General features: G+C 41.0%; 1 protein-coding gene across 3 annotated transcripts in view; it reads right to left on the bottom strand.

The window, feature by feature from the left end:
- The window catches only part of LOC102245761 (chromosome unknown open reading frame, human C10orf76), a 148,574-nt gene extending 130,437 nt beyond the window's left edge, over positions 1–18,137 (bottom strand). The window contains exons 1-5 of one of the 3 annotated variants that reach the window (XM_005878274.2): positions 17,856–18,137; positions 6,505–6,617; positions 2,977–3,033; positions 2,721–2,867; positions 497–604 (exon numbers count right to left, since the gene is read on the bottom strand). In XM_005878274.2, coding sequence (XP_005878336.1) covers positions 497–604; positions 2,721–2,867; positions 2,977–3,033; positions 6,505–6,606 — 414 coding nt within the window. In that variant the 5' untranslated portion in view covers positions 6,607–6,617; positions 17,856–18,137. Of the gene's footprint in view, positions 1–496; positions 605–2,720; positions 2,868–2,976; positions 3,034–6,504; positions 6,618–7,011; positions 7,112–17,855 lie in introns of those variants that run through there. The other 2 variants (XM_014549421.1, XM_014549422.1) reach the window with 2 other exon arrangements.
- Between the last annotated feature and the right edge of the window lie 23 nt (positions 18,138–18,160).

Genomic DNA, 18,160 nt, shown 5'->3' with positions numbered 1-18,160 from the left:
TTCTATCTCTCTCTCTCCCTCTCCCTTCCTCTCTGAAATTAATAAAAATATATTTAATAAAATAAAATAAAAAAGGAAGCTTAAAGTTTAGAACTAAAGTTACCCTTGTATATTTAGTGACATTTTATTTAAGTACATACATGTTTTTAAAACTGTATGATCAGATGATATAAATCATAAAAAAGCTGCTCGGTTATTATCCTGCAAAGAAAGAATGCCTCAATTCAAATCTGAATTTCAAATTTTCCTTTATTCAGATAAACCAAATCTGTAAAATAAAAACATCCAAATTCAAGGCCAAATTCAGTCATCTATATCTATTTGAGTCCAAATCTTCTAGTACAGCGGTCGCCAACCTTTTGGACCTCACGGACCACCAGTGGTCTGCGGACCGCCGGTTGGCAACCGCTGTTCTAGTACATCTGTCTGCAAATGGTACCCATGAACAGCTGTCAGAAGTAGCCATATACAGGCACAGCTGCAGCTTATGCCTCACCTTCATGCACAGCTCCGCCTTGTCAAAGCCCATCAGCATGTTGATAATGTCAAACCCAGAGGTCGACTTATTCTTTTGATGTACTCCTCGAATGAGTGCACACAAGGTCTGCAGAGATGAGAGAAAGAATTCTGGAGAGGAAGTCTCAAAACGAAGGGCACTGGAACTGTAGCCTCACATTGCAACCTCAGAACCTCCTCCTGGCACTGACATTCAAGTGCTCTAATTCTTGAGTCCCAAAACTCAGTCTGAGTCTTCATATGTGCAAAATCCAGAAATCAAAAGAGGAACAGCAACTAAAACTATTTTTATCCTCTTTTTCTGTTGCTTTACAGCCATCCTCTTTTTTAAAATTGCAGTGGAGACAAAGACTGGAAGGTGATACGCAAAAATAAAAAAAGTTTTTGAGTTTGTATCATGGGATTGATGAAAGTTTCCTTTATTAAAATTAATTTTAGTATTTACATTATAGTTTATCATTTTTAATAATTATTTTTAATAACTAGAAGTTATTTAAGTCCCTATATGATAATAACCAATTGCTTCAAATCTTAAATTATTTACATTCCACTACTTATTAGCTGTGTGAGTCTAAATTAGTTAACTTTTCAATGCCTCTTTTCTCATCTATAAAATGGAAATAACAATAGCATCCATCTCATAGGAATGTTGTGAGAACTATGTGAATTAATACCATAAGGCACTTAGAATAGTCCCTACAACTTTGTTAAAGCTCCAATAATAGTATCTTGAATGTTGTTAAAGTTCATTAAGTATCAGCTATTACAATAATGTACTATATTTTAACTGGTCACCAAGTGGTTTAATGTCAATTTATTTCCACCAAACTAAAAACAGTTTACAATTCATGCCGCCATGCAATTACGGAAAGTACACTTTTCAACTTTCAATGAGCCCTTACAACCGTGGAATTTATTGTGCCAAAGGTTAACAAAGCTACAGGATAAACATAGTCCTTCTTTCTGGAGCATCAGCTCAAGAAGTAATTTCTACATTCTACAGATGAGAAAACTGGGGCTCACAAAGTGATCTAACTAGTAAGTCAGAAACTTAAAACCAAATCAACCAAAACTTCCAATAAAATCCTTTATGCTGTCTGTCTATCATTGCTCTAAATCTATCAATCACTAACCTAATACTCAGCCCTAGATTGGCTACCCTTGGAGGTACTAGTTAATAAACTTTAGAAACTGCCCATCATTCATTCAGTAAAAATTTACTTATAGAGTGCTATTTGCCAGGCACTGTTCTACACATTAGGAACAACGTTTTGAATGAAACTATCAAAGTCTTTGCCTTCTGGAAGTCTAAAATGTATCCCCACGAGTCCAATGGTTAGCACATAACAGTCATCTAAGAAATAATTATTCAATGAATCTTCCTCTTGATCATTCCACTTAGCATTAAGAACAATGATTCTTAATGTTTTCAGAGTTACAGACCCTTTTGAGAATCTGATGAAAGAAAGCCCTCTCTCCAGAAAGATTATACATACGCCTATAAAATACTACATATAACTTCAGGGAGTCAAGGACCCTCTGAAACCTCAGATTATGAACTCCTGACCTAGTGAGAAAATAATGTATTAAGAATCTCCTCTGCTCTGGCCGTGTTTCTAAGTGGTTAGAGCATCAACCGTGCACTGAAGGGTCTCGGGTTCAATTCCCGGTCAAGGGCACATACCTGGATTGAAGGTTCGTTCCCCAGTCCCACATGTGGGAGGCAACCAATAGATGTGTCTCTCTCACATCAATGTTTCTATCTCTCTCTCCTCCCTCCCTCTCTGAAATCAATAAAAACGTATTTTAAAAAAAGGGAATGAAAATCAATGGAAAAAATATCCTCAGGTGAGGATTATAACAAAAACATCTCCTCTGATTTTTGCTATAGACTAAGTAAACTTGCCTCAGTTTCCTCTCTATTTCTTCCTTTCCTCAAGTAATAATAAGAATTCTGTCAAACAATCTGCCTTGACACTAGATCAAATTATACAAATAGACAAAAGATTACTACTATATGCATCAATTTGTTTAACCAGGAAGATGACTGAACAAACATGATATAGATGTTTCATTACTTAAAGAAGTAAAGAAAAAAGAAAATCTCACACGTAAGGGCAATTCTAAGTTCCTCAGGTCTCAACAGATGTGCTACAATTCCTTTTTCCTATCAAACAAGACTTCCCAGTCTCCCAGCCTTGTACCTGCAATGCATTGACAACTCGAATTGGATGTTCCTCTCCTAGAGCCTGGATGCAGTGTTGAAATAGGCAATTAATGTTGTCCTTGATCTTCATTAACTCCTCACCATCAAGAGATTCCAGTTTGCCTTCTAGGTAATCTAAATTCACCTACCAAGGAAACGATAAGAACCTGAGTTCACTTTTAGTACAATGCCTAGAACACATGAGAAGGCAATCTCAGTTACCAGGAAAATCCACAGATGCCACCAAGTCTTACCTTCATGAGGAAGAGCTCCTCCCAAAATCGAGGACTGCACTTACTGGGGTCCTCTGTCTGAAATCAAGATAAGCAGGTTCAATATCTGCAGCTAAACATCAAATCACTAAGAATATATTTGAAAGAGTCACTACCCATAATCAACATTACCTTACAAAATTAACTTTGAAAATTACCCTTTCAAAATTAATTTTTTACTTGATCAGTATAAATTATTGTAATGGGGAACAACAGTTTTGGGATCCCCCCCTCCCCCCTGCAAATGAAAAGCACTTTGCATATATATTTATTCTCTGAACCAAAAGTTAAATAATGGCTCAAAGAATCTCCCTCAAATCTTTCTCTTCTAACAAGAAGTGCACCTAGCCCTAGCCGGTTTGGCTCAGTGGTTGAGCATCAACCTATGAACCAGGTGGCCACAGTTCAATTCCCAGTCAGGGCACATTCCCAGGTTGCGGGCTCAATCTCCAGTAGGGAGTGTGCAGGAGGCAGCTGATCAATGATTCCCTCTCATCACTGTTGTTCCTCTCTCTCTCCCTTCCTCTCCCTTCCTCTCTGAAATCAATAAAAACATTTTTTTAAAAAGGAAGTGCACTTAATCATCCAAATAAGTTAATCAAATTATATGTCCCCACTGCATTTGTATCAAGCTCAGTTTTCAAAGCCCATTCACATATTTATAATAATAAAAGCGTAATATGCTAATTAGACCGGACAGCCGAACAACCTTCCGGACATCCTCCTGGATGTCCTTCCTGACGACCTTTTGGACGCAGCTGGGGCTGCGAGGGCCAAGGCAAGCCGCCATGGCTGCAAGGGCTGAGGCAAGCCGCTGTGGCTATGAGGGCCGAGCCCCTTGCACAAATTTTGTGCATCGGGCCTCTAGTCTACACTAATAAAAGAGAAACATGGTAATTGGCGTACGACCGCTATGAGGGCCGAGCCCCTTGCACAAATTTTGTGCATCGGGCCTCTAGTCCTATATAATAGAAGCCTAACATGTAAATTGTCCCCTCTACTGGGAGTTCAACCACTCCCTATGACATGCGCTGACCACCAGGGGGCAGGCGGAACATGGCAGGCGTCGAAGATGTGGCACTGGCAGCAGGCAGCAGTGGAGGCGTTGCCAGCCCCAATGGGCCCCGATGAGAGTGGGACTGTGGTGGGATGGTGCAGCAGGTGAGCAGGCGGCGCCAGGCCAAGGCAGGTGGGAGCGGGGCCCCAATCGCCCCACCAATCACCCCACAGATGGCAGCAGGGGGTGTAGCCTCCGCCCGGCTCCCAGGCACTGAGAGCCGGGTGGGGGGGCAGGAGGGGGGCCCCAATCAATCGCTCCACAGGTAGGATGGTGAAGCAGGTGAGGGGGTGACACCAGGCCACCCCGCAGGCCACCCGAGGGACCCCACCTGTGCCCGAATTCGTGCATCAGGCCTCTAGTATGAAATATAATGACCCAGTGAACCAAGTATGATAGATATAACCATTACTTCCTTTTAGGAAAGAGGGTCAACAAAGTTAAGTGACTTATAAAAGAGCAGGAGCCTGAACCCAAATCATCTCAGTAATGCTGTCATGGTTTTTACAACATCCTGTGTTGATTGCTTCTATTTGCCCTCACATATGTATTTAGTCCTTTGTACAGAGTTTTTAACATGCTCTTTCCTTAGTTAAATTGGTCCAAAAGCTTAGCAAAAATTATAGTGCTAAGATCCAAATTTCTCAGCAATAATTTTCAAACAGAAATTCTAGACCAGCGGCCACCAACCTTTAGGACCTCGCGGGGACCACCGATTGGTGACCACTGCTCCAAAGGTTTCCTTAAACGAGCGGTCGCCAACCTTTCAGACCTCATGGACCACCAGTGGTCCGCAGACCACCGGTTGGCGATCACTGTTCTAGACAGTCAGAGGCTTCCAGTTAATGAGTAAAATAAGAAAAAAGATAACCCTTACTGCCACTTTACAGGAAAGCTAATGACAAAAAGCAGTAGGCCTGCTATCACCTTTCCTTAAGTTGAACTTTTAAAATTACTACCAAGAACTAATGTCTTAATACTAATGAATTCTAACATGGACCATAAAGGAGATGGATTCTGGAACATCAAGGTTCTAACATTACCTAATGGGAGGAAAAATGTTTAGATCTTGATTTTGTTGCCCTATCACAGATTCCTCTTCTTAATTAAAGTCTATTCACACAAAAAAATAAATAAATAAATTTTAAAAAGAACTAATGTCTTCATTATTTGAGAACTCCTGCTCTAATAAGAAAATATTATACTAGGAATCTCTTCTGGATTTTTAATTGAGGATGATTTCTGGCCTTCTCATCAGGTTCTCATTTAGTCTCTTTCTCTCAAGTCCTGCTCCCAAGGAGAGATCCCACTTTGACCCTCACACTTTTGTAATGTCATTTTGTTGTCTATATATGATACTCAGGGAACTAATGGAGCTGGCACTTCTCATCCTCAAAACTCACACAAGCAGGAGTCAAATGTATACCAAGCTTACTTAATATAGAAAAAGCCCTAACAAGATCCTAGTACCTGCTCATTTTCATTGCCCTGTACTGACTTGGGCAATTTTGTGTTAATTTTCTGCATGTCAAACTCTGTCTCCAAGGCTTTGCCAAAAGTTAAATGTTTTACTTGATTGGATTATTAATCCTGGGCCATGTGGCAAAGTTGAACAAGTAAGGGCTCTGGAGTCAGACACTAGAGTTCAAATCACCTTCTAGCTATGATCCCCAATTTTCTCATCTATAGCATAATCTTTTACATGGCACATGTAAAAAACATAGCCCTCTTGTACCATTCTTGTCAGAATTAAAGCTAATGTATTTAGTGATACATTTAGAGTAATGCCAGGAGCATAGGAGAAACTCAATGTACAATAACTCTTTTTATAGGTATTATTCTATTTTATATGCACTACTACTTATGACCAGGACTTCAGAAGGCAAGTACCCCTACAAAGCATCTAATTATTCTAACCTTCCCTGACAGGGTATATTTTACAACACAAGCATGGACCATGATCACTCAGCAGTTATGAAGACCCAAAGAAATCCAACTGCTAATATTCTTCAGTTAACGCATATAGAGAATAAGATAGTCTAACTAAACGACTGTTCTGTCACCTAACAACTTTAGATGGAATATAATAGAGCATCTTTTTTTAAACATCTGAAACATAGAACTGTAGGGTCAAAAGGAACTTCAAGAGACATTTAGGATAGAAAGGTCCTTAAGTCAGCTCATAAGGAAGACAAATCTTAAAGATATTCAAAAAAGAAGCTTCCCCAGACTGCCTTCCTCCTTTCAATTGTTTTACCCAGCTTATGACAACAATCTATATTAATTAATACATGATCATAATTTCTACTATGAGAGAGCTCACTTTCACCCTTGCTCTCTCTTTCACCCTCTGAAGAACTGGAAGGTAGCAGGCAGAGGGAAGGTTGTCATTCATTTTAGAACAAGAAACTAAGGAATCAAGCCATGCAGAATATCAGGGCTTCAGGCCTTACCATGAAGATCTCATCATACATCAGCACCACTTTTTCCTTCAGTGGTTTTTTGGAGGCTGAAGATTTCCGGAGCAAACCCCCTCTTTTCTCTACCTGTGCCATGGTTAGAGAATCTGTGAAAAGAAAACCAGAGTCAGTGCTAGAATTGCTCTCCAAGATTCTGGAGACTCTATTGAAACACCTCTTAATGGGAAATTTTTTTAGGAAGAAGAAATGATAAACAACCATGCTATAGGTCTTGCACATCTGTCCAACACTCCCTCTCCTGACCAGGTAATTTCAAGATTTAAATCATTACTTGGCCTACAGCACAACACATTTTACATCCTTAAGACATGTCAGTAGACAAGGCTTAAAGCAGACCAAAACCAAGCAGGAAAGTGTAACTAGCTCCATCTGTAATAGATCTGGCCATATATTTGAGGTTGATGGAAGGAAGGCTGCAAAGTACACACTGCCCCAGACTGATGGTGAAGTTAAATTCCAAGTATTGATCGAGCTTAGGACCATTAAGACAGGAAGTGTGCTGCAGACTGATGTGCTCCATTGATTTTCCCCAGAGTAAGTAGGTTCTCGTCACTGCAAAGCACTTGGCCTTCACTACCTCATAAATCACAATGCACTTGACTGTCTTCAGAAATTCCTCTGGAAAGAGACCCGAGGTAGAAAATATCAGTTAAAGGCCAAAAATTAAACTTAATTTCAAAATAACTGAATATAACAATATACTCCTTTTAAATGTAATTATACATGTATGTATGTGCATATATACACTATTACAGATCAAACCTCAATGTATTTTTCAATTCTGTATAAAAGCAATTCCATGACTCATGCCCAAATTTCCCCATCTTGCTTCAAGGAATTCTCATTTTTTTATTTTATTTTTTAATTCTCACCCGAGGATATGTTTATTGATTTTAGAGAGAGGAAGGAGGAGAGGAGGGAGAAGGAGAGAGAAAGGGAGAAAGAGACACATCGACGTGAGAGAGAAACATCAATTGGCTGCCTCCCTTACGTGCCCTGACCAGGGATCAATCCTGTAACCTAGGTATATGCTCTCACACGGAATCGAACCCGCAACCTTCTGGTTACCGAACGACACTCCAACTGAACCACCCAGCTAGGGCTAGGAATTCTCAATTTTTTAAGTGAGAACTTAAAATCCAACAGGTCTTCACTGTGAATTTACACATATTCCCTCACTTCCCAGATTCTTCCTACCTGAAGGGCCCAAATTCCTGTCTCTCTCTTAAACACTAGGCTCTAGTTGTGAAACTTAATCTCAACCAATGGCAAGTATAGGGGGGTAGTGAGGAGCCTGATTTTTACTTCCAGACTAACCCAAAGCAGAACAAAATTAATTTTGTTCAATGACTTTTAAGAAATATCCAGTATCTTTCAAATCAAAATAAAAAGTTTGTTTAAGAAACAGATGCATCAAATAGCATAAAAGATTTTATCTCAGACATTGTTTTTCTCTAATACAGCTAAAAAGGAGATTCACCTTTGAACACAAAAAGCATAAAGCACAGAAAATTTCCCCAACTAGATATAAGGCATCTTTAGCAAAGGGAATACATCTATACTTTTTCTATAGCCCCATGGCTCATGGTATGCTCATCACTGACTGAGTCTGAAATGGGGAAGGTGGGGGAGAGGTGGCTGAAAAGTACTAGATCTGACCTAAAATGTTAGTAAGACCTATCTTTATTGAGGCCTCACTAAGCCCTCAAATTCCATTATGGTGCAGAGAAAACTGAAGGGGAAAATAACAAAGAAAAGATTCTTGTGGGCAATTTATGCTATATTGATCATGGCTTTGCCTTAAAACATGAAATACAGCCTCTGTTTTCAAAACATTCCTGTGTCTCTTAAATAGGTTGTCAAGAGGAAGATGTCCTTATAGGGGATAAAACAAATTGGAAATCAAGAGGATCCTATTAAAATAAATCAAAAGCAATGCAATTCTAAACTTAGTGGGTATAGATCTTTCATGTACTCAGCTTCAACCAGTTGATTAGCAGGAATAGTGGGAACCACGAGTTCCTGGATGTGAAAAGCACATGTTTACAAACATCCCCCTCTGAGGATTTATAATTGGGTTCCAGCTAATCAATGTCTACCCCAAATCTAATAAACTCACTTTCTCTATTTCAGAATCAATACTTTCTAATAAGCAAACGGGAATAGTGGAAGAGGGAAAAACAATTCCAATCCAAAGTACCAAATTTCCTAAGAAATTAAATTCTTTTCATCACTCTCCTTCAATTTGGAGCAGGGGGGAAATTCAACCAAGGGCTTCAACTCATTACTCTCTGTCATCATCACAAGCAACTGGAATTTACCACCCAAGCTGTCGAAAATGTGACTAGAAACTGATAACATAAACCTCCTCCTCCAGCACTTCTATCCATGAAACACAGCAAAGGGTATGTCTAGGGTGGTAGACTGGGAGAAATGTAGAACTCTTACAGAAGGTTTTTAGGGGAGGGGGTATCTCAGAAATTAAGCCTGTGCTACTAAATTTGAAAGTAAAATATTTGACTGGTAGAGCAGTAAATTGCAGCACATCAGTAATGTGAGTGTTATCTATTTACATCCTCTCAGTGCATTTTTTCCTCTTTCACAACCCTCTCCTGTTGTAGAGAGAATCAGCGCCAGCTGAGGAGCATGAAGGCAGAATGGAACAACGAACCAACAGAACCGAACCTAGAACACCAACTAGAATCTCAGTGATGGCGAACCTATGACACGTGTGTCAGAGGTGACACGCGAACTCATTTTTTTGGTTGATTTTTCTTTGTTAAATGACATTTAAATATATAAAATAAATATCAAAAATATAAGTTTGTTTTACTATGGTTGCAAATATCAAAAAATTTCTATATGTGACACGGCACCTGAGTTAAGTTAGGGTTTTTCAAAATGCTGACACGCCGAGCTCAAAAGGTTCGCCATCACTGAACTAGATGATAGAGTAGTAAGTAAGTCTTTACTCCTCAGTTTCCTTACAAGTAAAGCAAAGGGATTGGACTAGACATATCATCTAATGATTCTCTCAACATCACTTAAATACCATAAACACATAAGGAATGCCTACATATTATAAAGCACTATTTTAGGCATTACAGGGTTACAAAAAGCAAACTTCATACCTGATGCTCTGGGAGCTCACTACTGGCAGAGACAGACACGTAATAAAGCATAGCACAAGGCAATAAATAGAGAAATAAATAGAGTAAAAGCACCAAAAAAATTTGTTTAATGCTATGGGACCACAAGGAAGGGAAAGAAGCATCCTATGACTATGGCCTTTGTTGATCCTAGCTTTTAAATCCTTGTGGTGAAGAAGCAAATACAGCAAAGCCATAGTAATCCCACAGAAATGTCATCTTAGGCTTAGTACAGTTTCTCAGAAATAAGACATACTAGGCAAAATATAAAAGAGAATCAGGCAACTTTTCAATAGTAATTTCATTTACCACCAAACAGGAATGACTTCAAGTCCCCCCAACTCAAGAGTAAATAAATGAAGTCTTTTATTCCTAAACCTCAGGGACTGCTGATCCTATGACCTGTAGTACAACTTTTCTCTGAAAGATCCAAGTCATATATATATATATGTTTTTTTAATTGATTTCAGAGAGGAAGGAAGAGGGGGAGATAGAAACATCAATGATGAGAGAGAATTATTGATCAGCTGCCTCCTGCACGTCCCACTGGGGATTGAGCCCACAACCCAGGCATGTGCCCTGACTGGGAATTGAACTGTGACCTCCTGGTTCATAGGTTGATGCTCAACCACTGAACCATGCTGGCCAGACCATACAACTTCTTAAGAACTATATATTTAAGCAATCCAGCCACAAACTTCTTTTTTGTTGTTATTGTTGTTGTTAATCCTCATCTGGGAATATTTTTCCATTGACTCTTTTTTTTTAAAGAGAGTGGAAGGGTGGGGGAGAGACAGAGAAACATCAATGTGTGATTGATTGGTTGCCTGCAACAGAGGTATATGCCCTTGACCAGAATCAAACCAGGGTCCCTTCAGTCCTCGGGCCAATACTCTATCCACTGAACCACATTTTTTATATATATTTTTATTGAGTTCAGAGAGGAAGGGAGAGGGAGAGATAGAAACATCAATGATGAGAGAGAACCCCCGATTGACTGCCTCTTGCACGCCCCCTACTGGGGATTGAGCCTGCAACCTGGGCATGTGCCCTTGACCGGAATGGAACCCGGGACCTTCAGTCCACAGGCACTCTCCACTGAGCCAAACCGGCTAGGGCTAGCCACATATTTCTTAAATGCATATCACTTCACATCCCTACAGGATGAAAAAGCCAAATATCAAGATTTTAAAACCTAAAGCCAACTATTCCAATGTCTAATATGCAAGGAATGTTAGTTACACTTAGCCAGTTATTCATTTATTTTATTATCATTACCACAATATTTGCCAACTCTAGTATCAAAAATAATTTTAAGCCTGGCCGGCATGGTTCAGTGGTTGAGTTGACCCATGAACCAGGAGGTCATGATTCGATTCCCAGTCAGGGTGCGTGCCCGGTTTGCAGGCTTGATCCCCAGCAGGAGTCGTGGAAGAGGCAGCTGATTAAAGATTCTCTCATCACTAATATTTCTATCCCTCTTTCCCACTCCCTTCCTCTCTCTGAAATCAATAAAACATATTTTTAAAACGAATTTTTAAAAAAAAAATTTATAGAAATTCACTCTGATTTCAAGAGAGCTGCCACAGTTAATCTATCAAAAGTCTTGGGCCCTGGCCAGGTGGCTCAGGTTGGGGCATCGCCCTGTACACCAAAAGGTCACAGGTATGCCCTGACCGGTTTGGCTCAGTGGATAGAGTGTTGGCCTGTGGACTGAAGGGTCCCAGGTTCGATTCCAGTCAAGAGCATGTACCTTGGTTTCGGGCACACCCCCAGTAGGGGGTGTGCAGGAGGCAGCTGATCAATGTTTCTCTCTCATCGATGTTTCTAACTCTCTATTCCTCTCCCTTCCTCTCTGTAAAAAACCAATAAAATATATTTAAAAAAAAAAAAAAAAAAAAGGTCACAGGTATGATTCCCAGTCAGGACACATACCTAGGTTGCAGTTCGGTCTCCAGTCGGGGCAAGAGTGGGAGGCAACCCATAGATGTTTCTTTCTCACATCGATGTTTCTCTCTTTCTCTCTCTCTCTCTCTCTCTCTCTCTCTCTCTCTCCCTCCCTCTCCCTCTTCCTCTAAAATAAAAAATAAAATAACCAAAGAGTTAACACTTATTTAGCACTTACTATGTATCAAGCATTGTTCTAAACACGTTATATACATTAATTCACTGTATCCTCACAACAAACTTATGATCAAGGAACTTTACAATAAGAAAACTAAAGTATGATCCTGGCCTGTGTGTCTCAGTTGGTTGGGTACCGTCCTGTGCACCAAAAGGTTGCTGGTACCATTCCCAGTCAGGGCACATGCCTGGGTTACAGGCCAGTATGGGAACATGCAGGGGGCAGCCAATCGATGTCTCACTCTCACATTGATGTTTCTCTCTCTCTCCCTCTCCCTTCCTCTCTAAAAATCAGTTTAAATAAAACTTAAAAAAAGAAAAAGAGTCTAGCCAGCATGGTTCAGTGGTTGAGCATGGACCTATGAACCAGGAGGTCACGGTCCATTTCCTGGTCAGGGCACATGCCCAGATTGCAAAGTTGATCCACAGTAGGGGGTGTGTGGGAGGCAGCAGATCGATGATTCTCATCATTGATGTTTTTCTCTCTCTCCCTCTCTCTAAAATCAATACAAACATATTTTTAAAAAATACTACCATTGTCTAAACATGAGCCATTCACCCAAAACACAAGAGGAGGCAATATGTTTATAAAGCCAGAAATAGTCTCCAGCCCCAACTCTCCTAAAAGTTCCCTAGTTCCTCTAGATCAGTGGTTCTCAACCTTGGCTGCACATTAGAATCACCTGGGAATCTTTTTAAAATCCTGATTTCTGGGCCTCATCCTCCGGAAATTCTGTTTCTTTGTTATAGGGTGGGACCACAACATTAGTAACAAAGAAACAGAATTTCCGGAGGATGAGGCCCAGAAATCAGGATTTTAAAAAGATTCCCAGGTGATTCTAATGTGCAGCCAAGGTTGAGAATCACTGCTCTAGATGCAAGGGTGTTTTGTTTTGTTTTGTTTTGAATCTTTAGGCACAAGTTATCTGTTCCCTAAATTTTCTGCAAGATACACCACACTCCCTGGAGGTAATACTAGCAGTGTAAGCCTTTAAGAGAATGCAGGGTATTCCTCCAAATCTCAACCTTCATTTTTCAAACTAGTTCCTAATATGCCTCTTCATTTCTTTGTCTTCTTTTTTTAAATCCTCACCCTAGGGCCTAGGACAAGCTTAGAGAAAGGGAAGGAGGGAAGGAAGGGGAGAGGAGAGAGAAACACAAATGTGAGAAACATTGATCAGTTGCCTTCTACACGCTCTGATTGGGGATCAAACCCAAAACCCAGGTATGTGTCCTGATCAGAAGTCAAACCAGCAACCTTTTGGTGTATGGGATGACACTCAATCAACTGAGCCACTCAGGCCAGTCGCTTCTTCATTTCTGGAAGCCCCAAGAATTTATCTCACTTGCTGGCCCACATGGTCCAGACTGGCCTTCTAAATTTAACCTTGTCTGAATCTGTATTTACTTCACTTTCCAGACATAGGCATGGGCACTGTACTGTGTTGCTACTATTCCTCATGGTTCCTTGCCATAGCTTCTTTTTTTTTTTTTTTAATCCTCACCCGAGGATATTTTTCCAGTGGTTTTCAGAGAGAGTGGAAGAGAGAGGGAGAGACAGAGAGAAATATCGATGTAAGAAAAACATGTTCCTCCAGCCCTGGCCGGTTTGGCTCATTGGATAGAGCGTCAGCCTGCAGACTGAAGGGTCAAGGGCATATACCTTGGTTGCGGGCACATCCCCAGTAGGGGGTGAGCAGAAGGCAGCTGATCGATGTTTCTCTCTCATCGATGTTTCTAACTCTCTATCCCTCTCCCTTCCTCTCTGTAAAAAATCAATAAAATATATTTTTTAAAAAACAACAACAACAACAAAACATGTTCCTCCAATTCCACCCACTGATTGGCTCTAAAATAAGCATACAACTCCTTTCCATTTTAATGAATTTTTAGTGCTAGTCACTCTAAGTCTTTTATAGCTTCCAAATGGTGTAAGGCCTACATTCTTGAAGCCACCTCGCTGATTCCCTCCTTTCATGGAGAGCTCCAGGGCAGGCCACCATCCCCTTGCTTTACATTTCTTGTTTTAATTCCTGGGGATAGAATTCATCACTTATTCCTCCAAATCTTTCAAAGCACCGCCTCCCACTCAGGGTATTATATAATAAATAACATGACTGAGTACTCACCACATACTTGGCAATGTTCTAAGTGCTTTAAATATACTATATTTAATCCTTACAATAACCAGATGAAATAGGTAGTATTATCATACTTTTACAATGAAGATTCTACTTTGCCCAAAGTAACACAGCTAGTAAGTAGGTAAAGCCACTAAATATTTCTCTCTGGTCGCCCTTCTCCCTATCAGAATACCTGTTAATGCAAAAACTCGGGTTTTGACTAGTAGAATATTCAAAATCCAGATTCACTTAAAGTTCTATGGAGACTCCATACTGATATCCATAATATCAGCATTCTCACTTTATTTTTTTTTTTATATTTTATTGATTTTTTACAGAGAGGAAGAGAGAGAGATAGAGAGAGTTAGAAACATCGGTGAGAGAGAAACATTGATCAGCTGCCTTCCTGCACATCTCCCTACTGGGGATGTGCCCGCAACCCAAGTACATGCCCTTGACCGGAATCGAACCTGGGACCTTTCAGTCCGCAGGCCAATGCTCTATCCACTGAGCCAAACCGGTTTCGGCCAGCATTCTCACTTTATCCAAGAAAAACCAGTCAACTCGGGACCTTGTCTGACAAGCATCTTCCCTACTTTCTAGGCCAGGGGTGGGCAAACTTTTTGACTCGAGGGCCACAATGGGTTCTTAAACCGGACCGGAGGGCCGGAACAAAAGCATGGATGGAGTGTTTGTGTGAACTAATATAAATTCAAAGTAAACATCATTACTTAAAAGGGTACGGTCTTTTTTTTTTTTTAGTTTTATTCATTTCAAACGGGCCGGATCCGGCAGTTTGCCCACGGCTGTTCTAGATACTAGGACAGAATCAGCCTGATTCAGTAAGCACACGAGCCACTATGGGCAGCATCCATATCCTGTGTGTGCTCTGGGCAATGCTCACCTCAGAGTGAGTGTTGTGCCTATACTTGAAAGTGGAAGTAATTCAGGGATTTTCCCAAGACTAAGCAGCAAGTGGCAAAATCAAGAATTTCCCAATTGCCGAAACCGGTTTGGCTCAGTGGATAGAGCGTCAGCCTGCGGACTGAAAGGTCCCAGGTTTGATTCCGGTCAAGGGCATGTACCTAGGTTGTGGGCACATCCCCAGTAGGGAGTGTGCAGGAGGCAGCTGATCGATGTTTCTCTCTCATCGATGTTTCTAACTCTCTATCTCTCTCCCTTCCTCTCTGTAAAAAATCAATAAAATATATTAAAAAAAAAAATTCCCAATCTCCACTCTAGGTAACAACAGCTTTCTGTACCTACTAAAGGTGAAAGAGCTTCACAGAATTCAATCCAATCTCATCAGAATTGACCAAATCTGCCTATCTTCACAAACTGATAATACAGATGAAGAGGTTTAAGTAAACATGACGATCTCAGGTTCCCTTTCAAATTATTTTACACAAGAAAGATGCACTTGCACCTTCAGAAAAAGGAACCAACTCCAAATTGACAAGATTTCAGAAAACACTGATTGAAAATCACATTCCTCTGACATCTCCCAGAATGAAAATTCATTGTACGATTCTCTTTTCAATGAGCAGGAGCCTCTTGTAAATTAACACTGTCTATCTCCTGCTCAAACCCTGAACTTCCTCAAGCAGCACAACGTCACTCATATGTTCTTCATTTCCTTTCCTACTGAACCATACAAGCCTCATGAATACCATCTAAGTATAAAATGAAAATTATAAGACAGACTCCCAGAATCTTCTTTAAGAAAGCCCAAAAAGGTAACCTTACAAAGTAAATTGATTTCCTGCTAACTTAATAACTAACCTGATAATAACACAGGCATAGTATAAGACAAAAAGGGGACCTAAAATTACTGTTATGGTCCCTGCCTTGAGAAGCTCACTATTCAATGGAAGAAGTACATATTCTGATACTTCTTTATAAACAAACAAAATAAAGATTTTCCCCAGGATTTTTTTCAGATATGCCCTCACTTACCATTGCCAATGTATTAAACTCACTTCCAGCTGCCTACTAATATCTCCATATACTGGTACACATCCCACCCACAAGGAACTTGACCTCAGCACACCACACTATCTCCTCTGTACCTCTTTCCATAGCCACCCCAACTCTTTAAAAATATGTTCTACTTTTCCCAGTGCATATCCTGGCCAGTGGAATTCCCATTCAGCCAATCTCTCAAATTAGAAACCTTAGCCCACTCTCTCCAGTCATTAAATCCTATTGCATCTATCTCCAAATTACTTCTAAAATCCATTCTTCATGCGCACTGCCACACTTTATTCAGACTCTCACTTAACTGCACCAACTCTAACTGGTCTCACTGCCTCATTTCTCATTACTTTAGTCTGCACTTCTGTCATTCCGTAACATAAAAAGCACCTCCTGACAACTTCCCCACCACATATCCTGATTGGGACAAATTTCTGACATTTAAACATCATGTTATTTTTTTTCTCACATTTGCACCATTTCTATGTACATACTATTCTCTCCAACTGGAATGCCTTTCCTTACTTGTGCAAACTCCTACTCATTCTTCATCACCCAACTAACCTATCTCCCCCTTGTGAAGGTTTCCCTGACTCTCCCAGGCAATGGCAGTAGTCCCTTCACACTGTATAAATTCCTTTATAATGACATGTAACACACAGCACAATTTTCATATGAATAAGTCTTTCTGATGTCCTTTAGGAAAGACACTCCTATTTCTTTTCTTTTTTTTTTTTGATTGATTTTAGAGAGAAAGAGGGAGAGAGACAGAGAGAAACATCAATTTGCTGTTCCACTTATTTATGCATTCATTCGCTTATTCTTGTATGTGCTCTACCGGGCCAGGGCAATACTCATATTTCTAACCCCAGTCCCAGTTACATAGCAAATGCTCAATAAAATGCATATTGAATAAACAGTTCACCTTCATATATCCTGAATCAATCTATTTGGCTATTTTCCCCAAATATTCCCCAAATGAATTCTTGAATTTGATTCTATGTGAAATTTCAAGTTTTATAACAATTTCTTTTGAGTTTTCAAGGTTTTTCTTTTAAATTATACAAATGTTGAACAGGTGAATGAATTAATGCTAAACTTCCAGAGAAAACACCTTGCAGTGGTTCTCAACCTTCTGGCCCTTTAAATACAGTTCCTCATGTTGTGACCCAACCATAAAATTATTTTCGTTGCTACTTCATAACTGTAATGTTGCTACTGTTATGAATCGTCATGTAAATATCTGATATGCAGGATGGTCTTAGGCGACCCCTGTGAAAGGGTCGTTCGACCGCCAAAGGGGTCGCGACCCACAGGTTGAGAACCGCTGCCTTAAAGGCTCCCCTATTCACTAAAAAAATGGTAATTCCCCCTTTACAACCCTAACAAGAAGGATCCACCTGTCCCTAGACTAGTCATCTAAAAAGACTTTACATAGGACGCACTGTGCACACAAATCCAACTGAAGGCACACCCAAACAATTCCAACGAACTTGTGCTAAGTTAAGGGCAGGTACATAAACCACATCTGCCCTGGTTTACACGTCACTGAGAGCTCAGGATAGCAAAGAAACAGCTCTCGCTCAGCTCAAAACTTTTTCTGTAGAGGAGTAACTGGGGAGGGTCTTATGATCAAAAAACATTTATTCGGCCCGGCCCAAATTCTACTTCCCCACTCTGCAGAGGCAGCACTCCACGGCCTCTGATAGCTCTCCTTCCTCCGGGAACTAGTTTATTCCCCACACTTGTCTGGGAACAGGTTCCTTTCCCAGCCTCGCACCAAGTAACCAGGAGAAAGCACGGTGGCTCCATTGATTCTGTGCGAAGGGTGGGCTCGAGACCGTCGGTCAGTGACTAAAAGAGCGACAGGATGGGGCCCTTCCGGGACACCTGAAGACTAGGGTCAGGTCGGCCCGCCCCTAATCCTTCTAGAGGGTCTTGCCCAAGCCCTCACCCCAAGGCCAGGCTGGGCTGAAGGCCACCCAGGAGCGGGAACAATCTGCGGAGGGGAGGCTGCCTGAGGGGTCAGGGTCAGCCCCGTGTTGGGGTCAAAGGTCGGCTGCCGGGAGGGCCCAACAGGGAGCAGGAGGGACTTGACAGGCACCGGACCGGATGTTCCGAGGGACCCGCGGCTGGAGAACCGAAGCGCTTCGGGCTCCGCTCCGCCGCCCCGGGCCCAGCCTCCTCGCCTCACGCAGTCTCAGCATCTGTCCTCCCTCCCTCTCCCCGCTCCCCCGCCCGCCACCCCCGCCATCCCCT

Source organism: Myotis brandtii, unplaced genomic scaffold (genome assembly GCF_000412655.1).
Source record: "Myotis brandtii unplaced genomic scaffold, ASM41265v1 scaffold550, whole genome shotgun sequence".
Classification (NCBI taxonomy): domain Eukaryota; kingdom Metazoa; phylum Chordata; class Mammalia; order Chiroptera; family Vespertilionidae; genus Myotis; species Myotis brandtii.
This window is presented reverse-complemented; position numbering and strand designations above follow the sequence as displayed.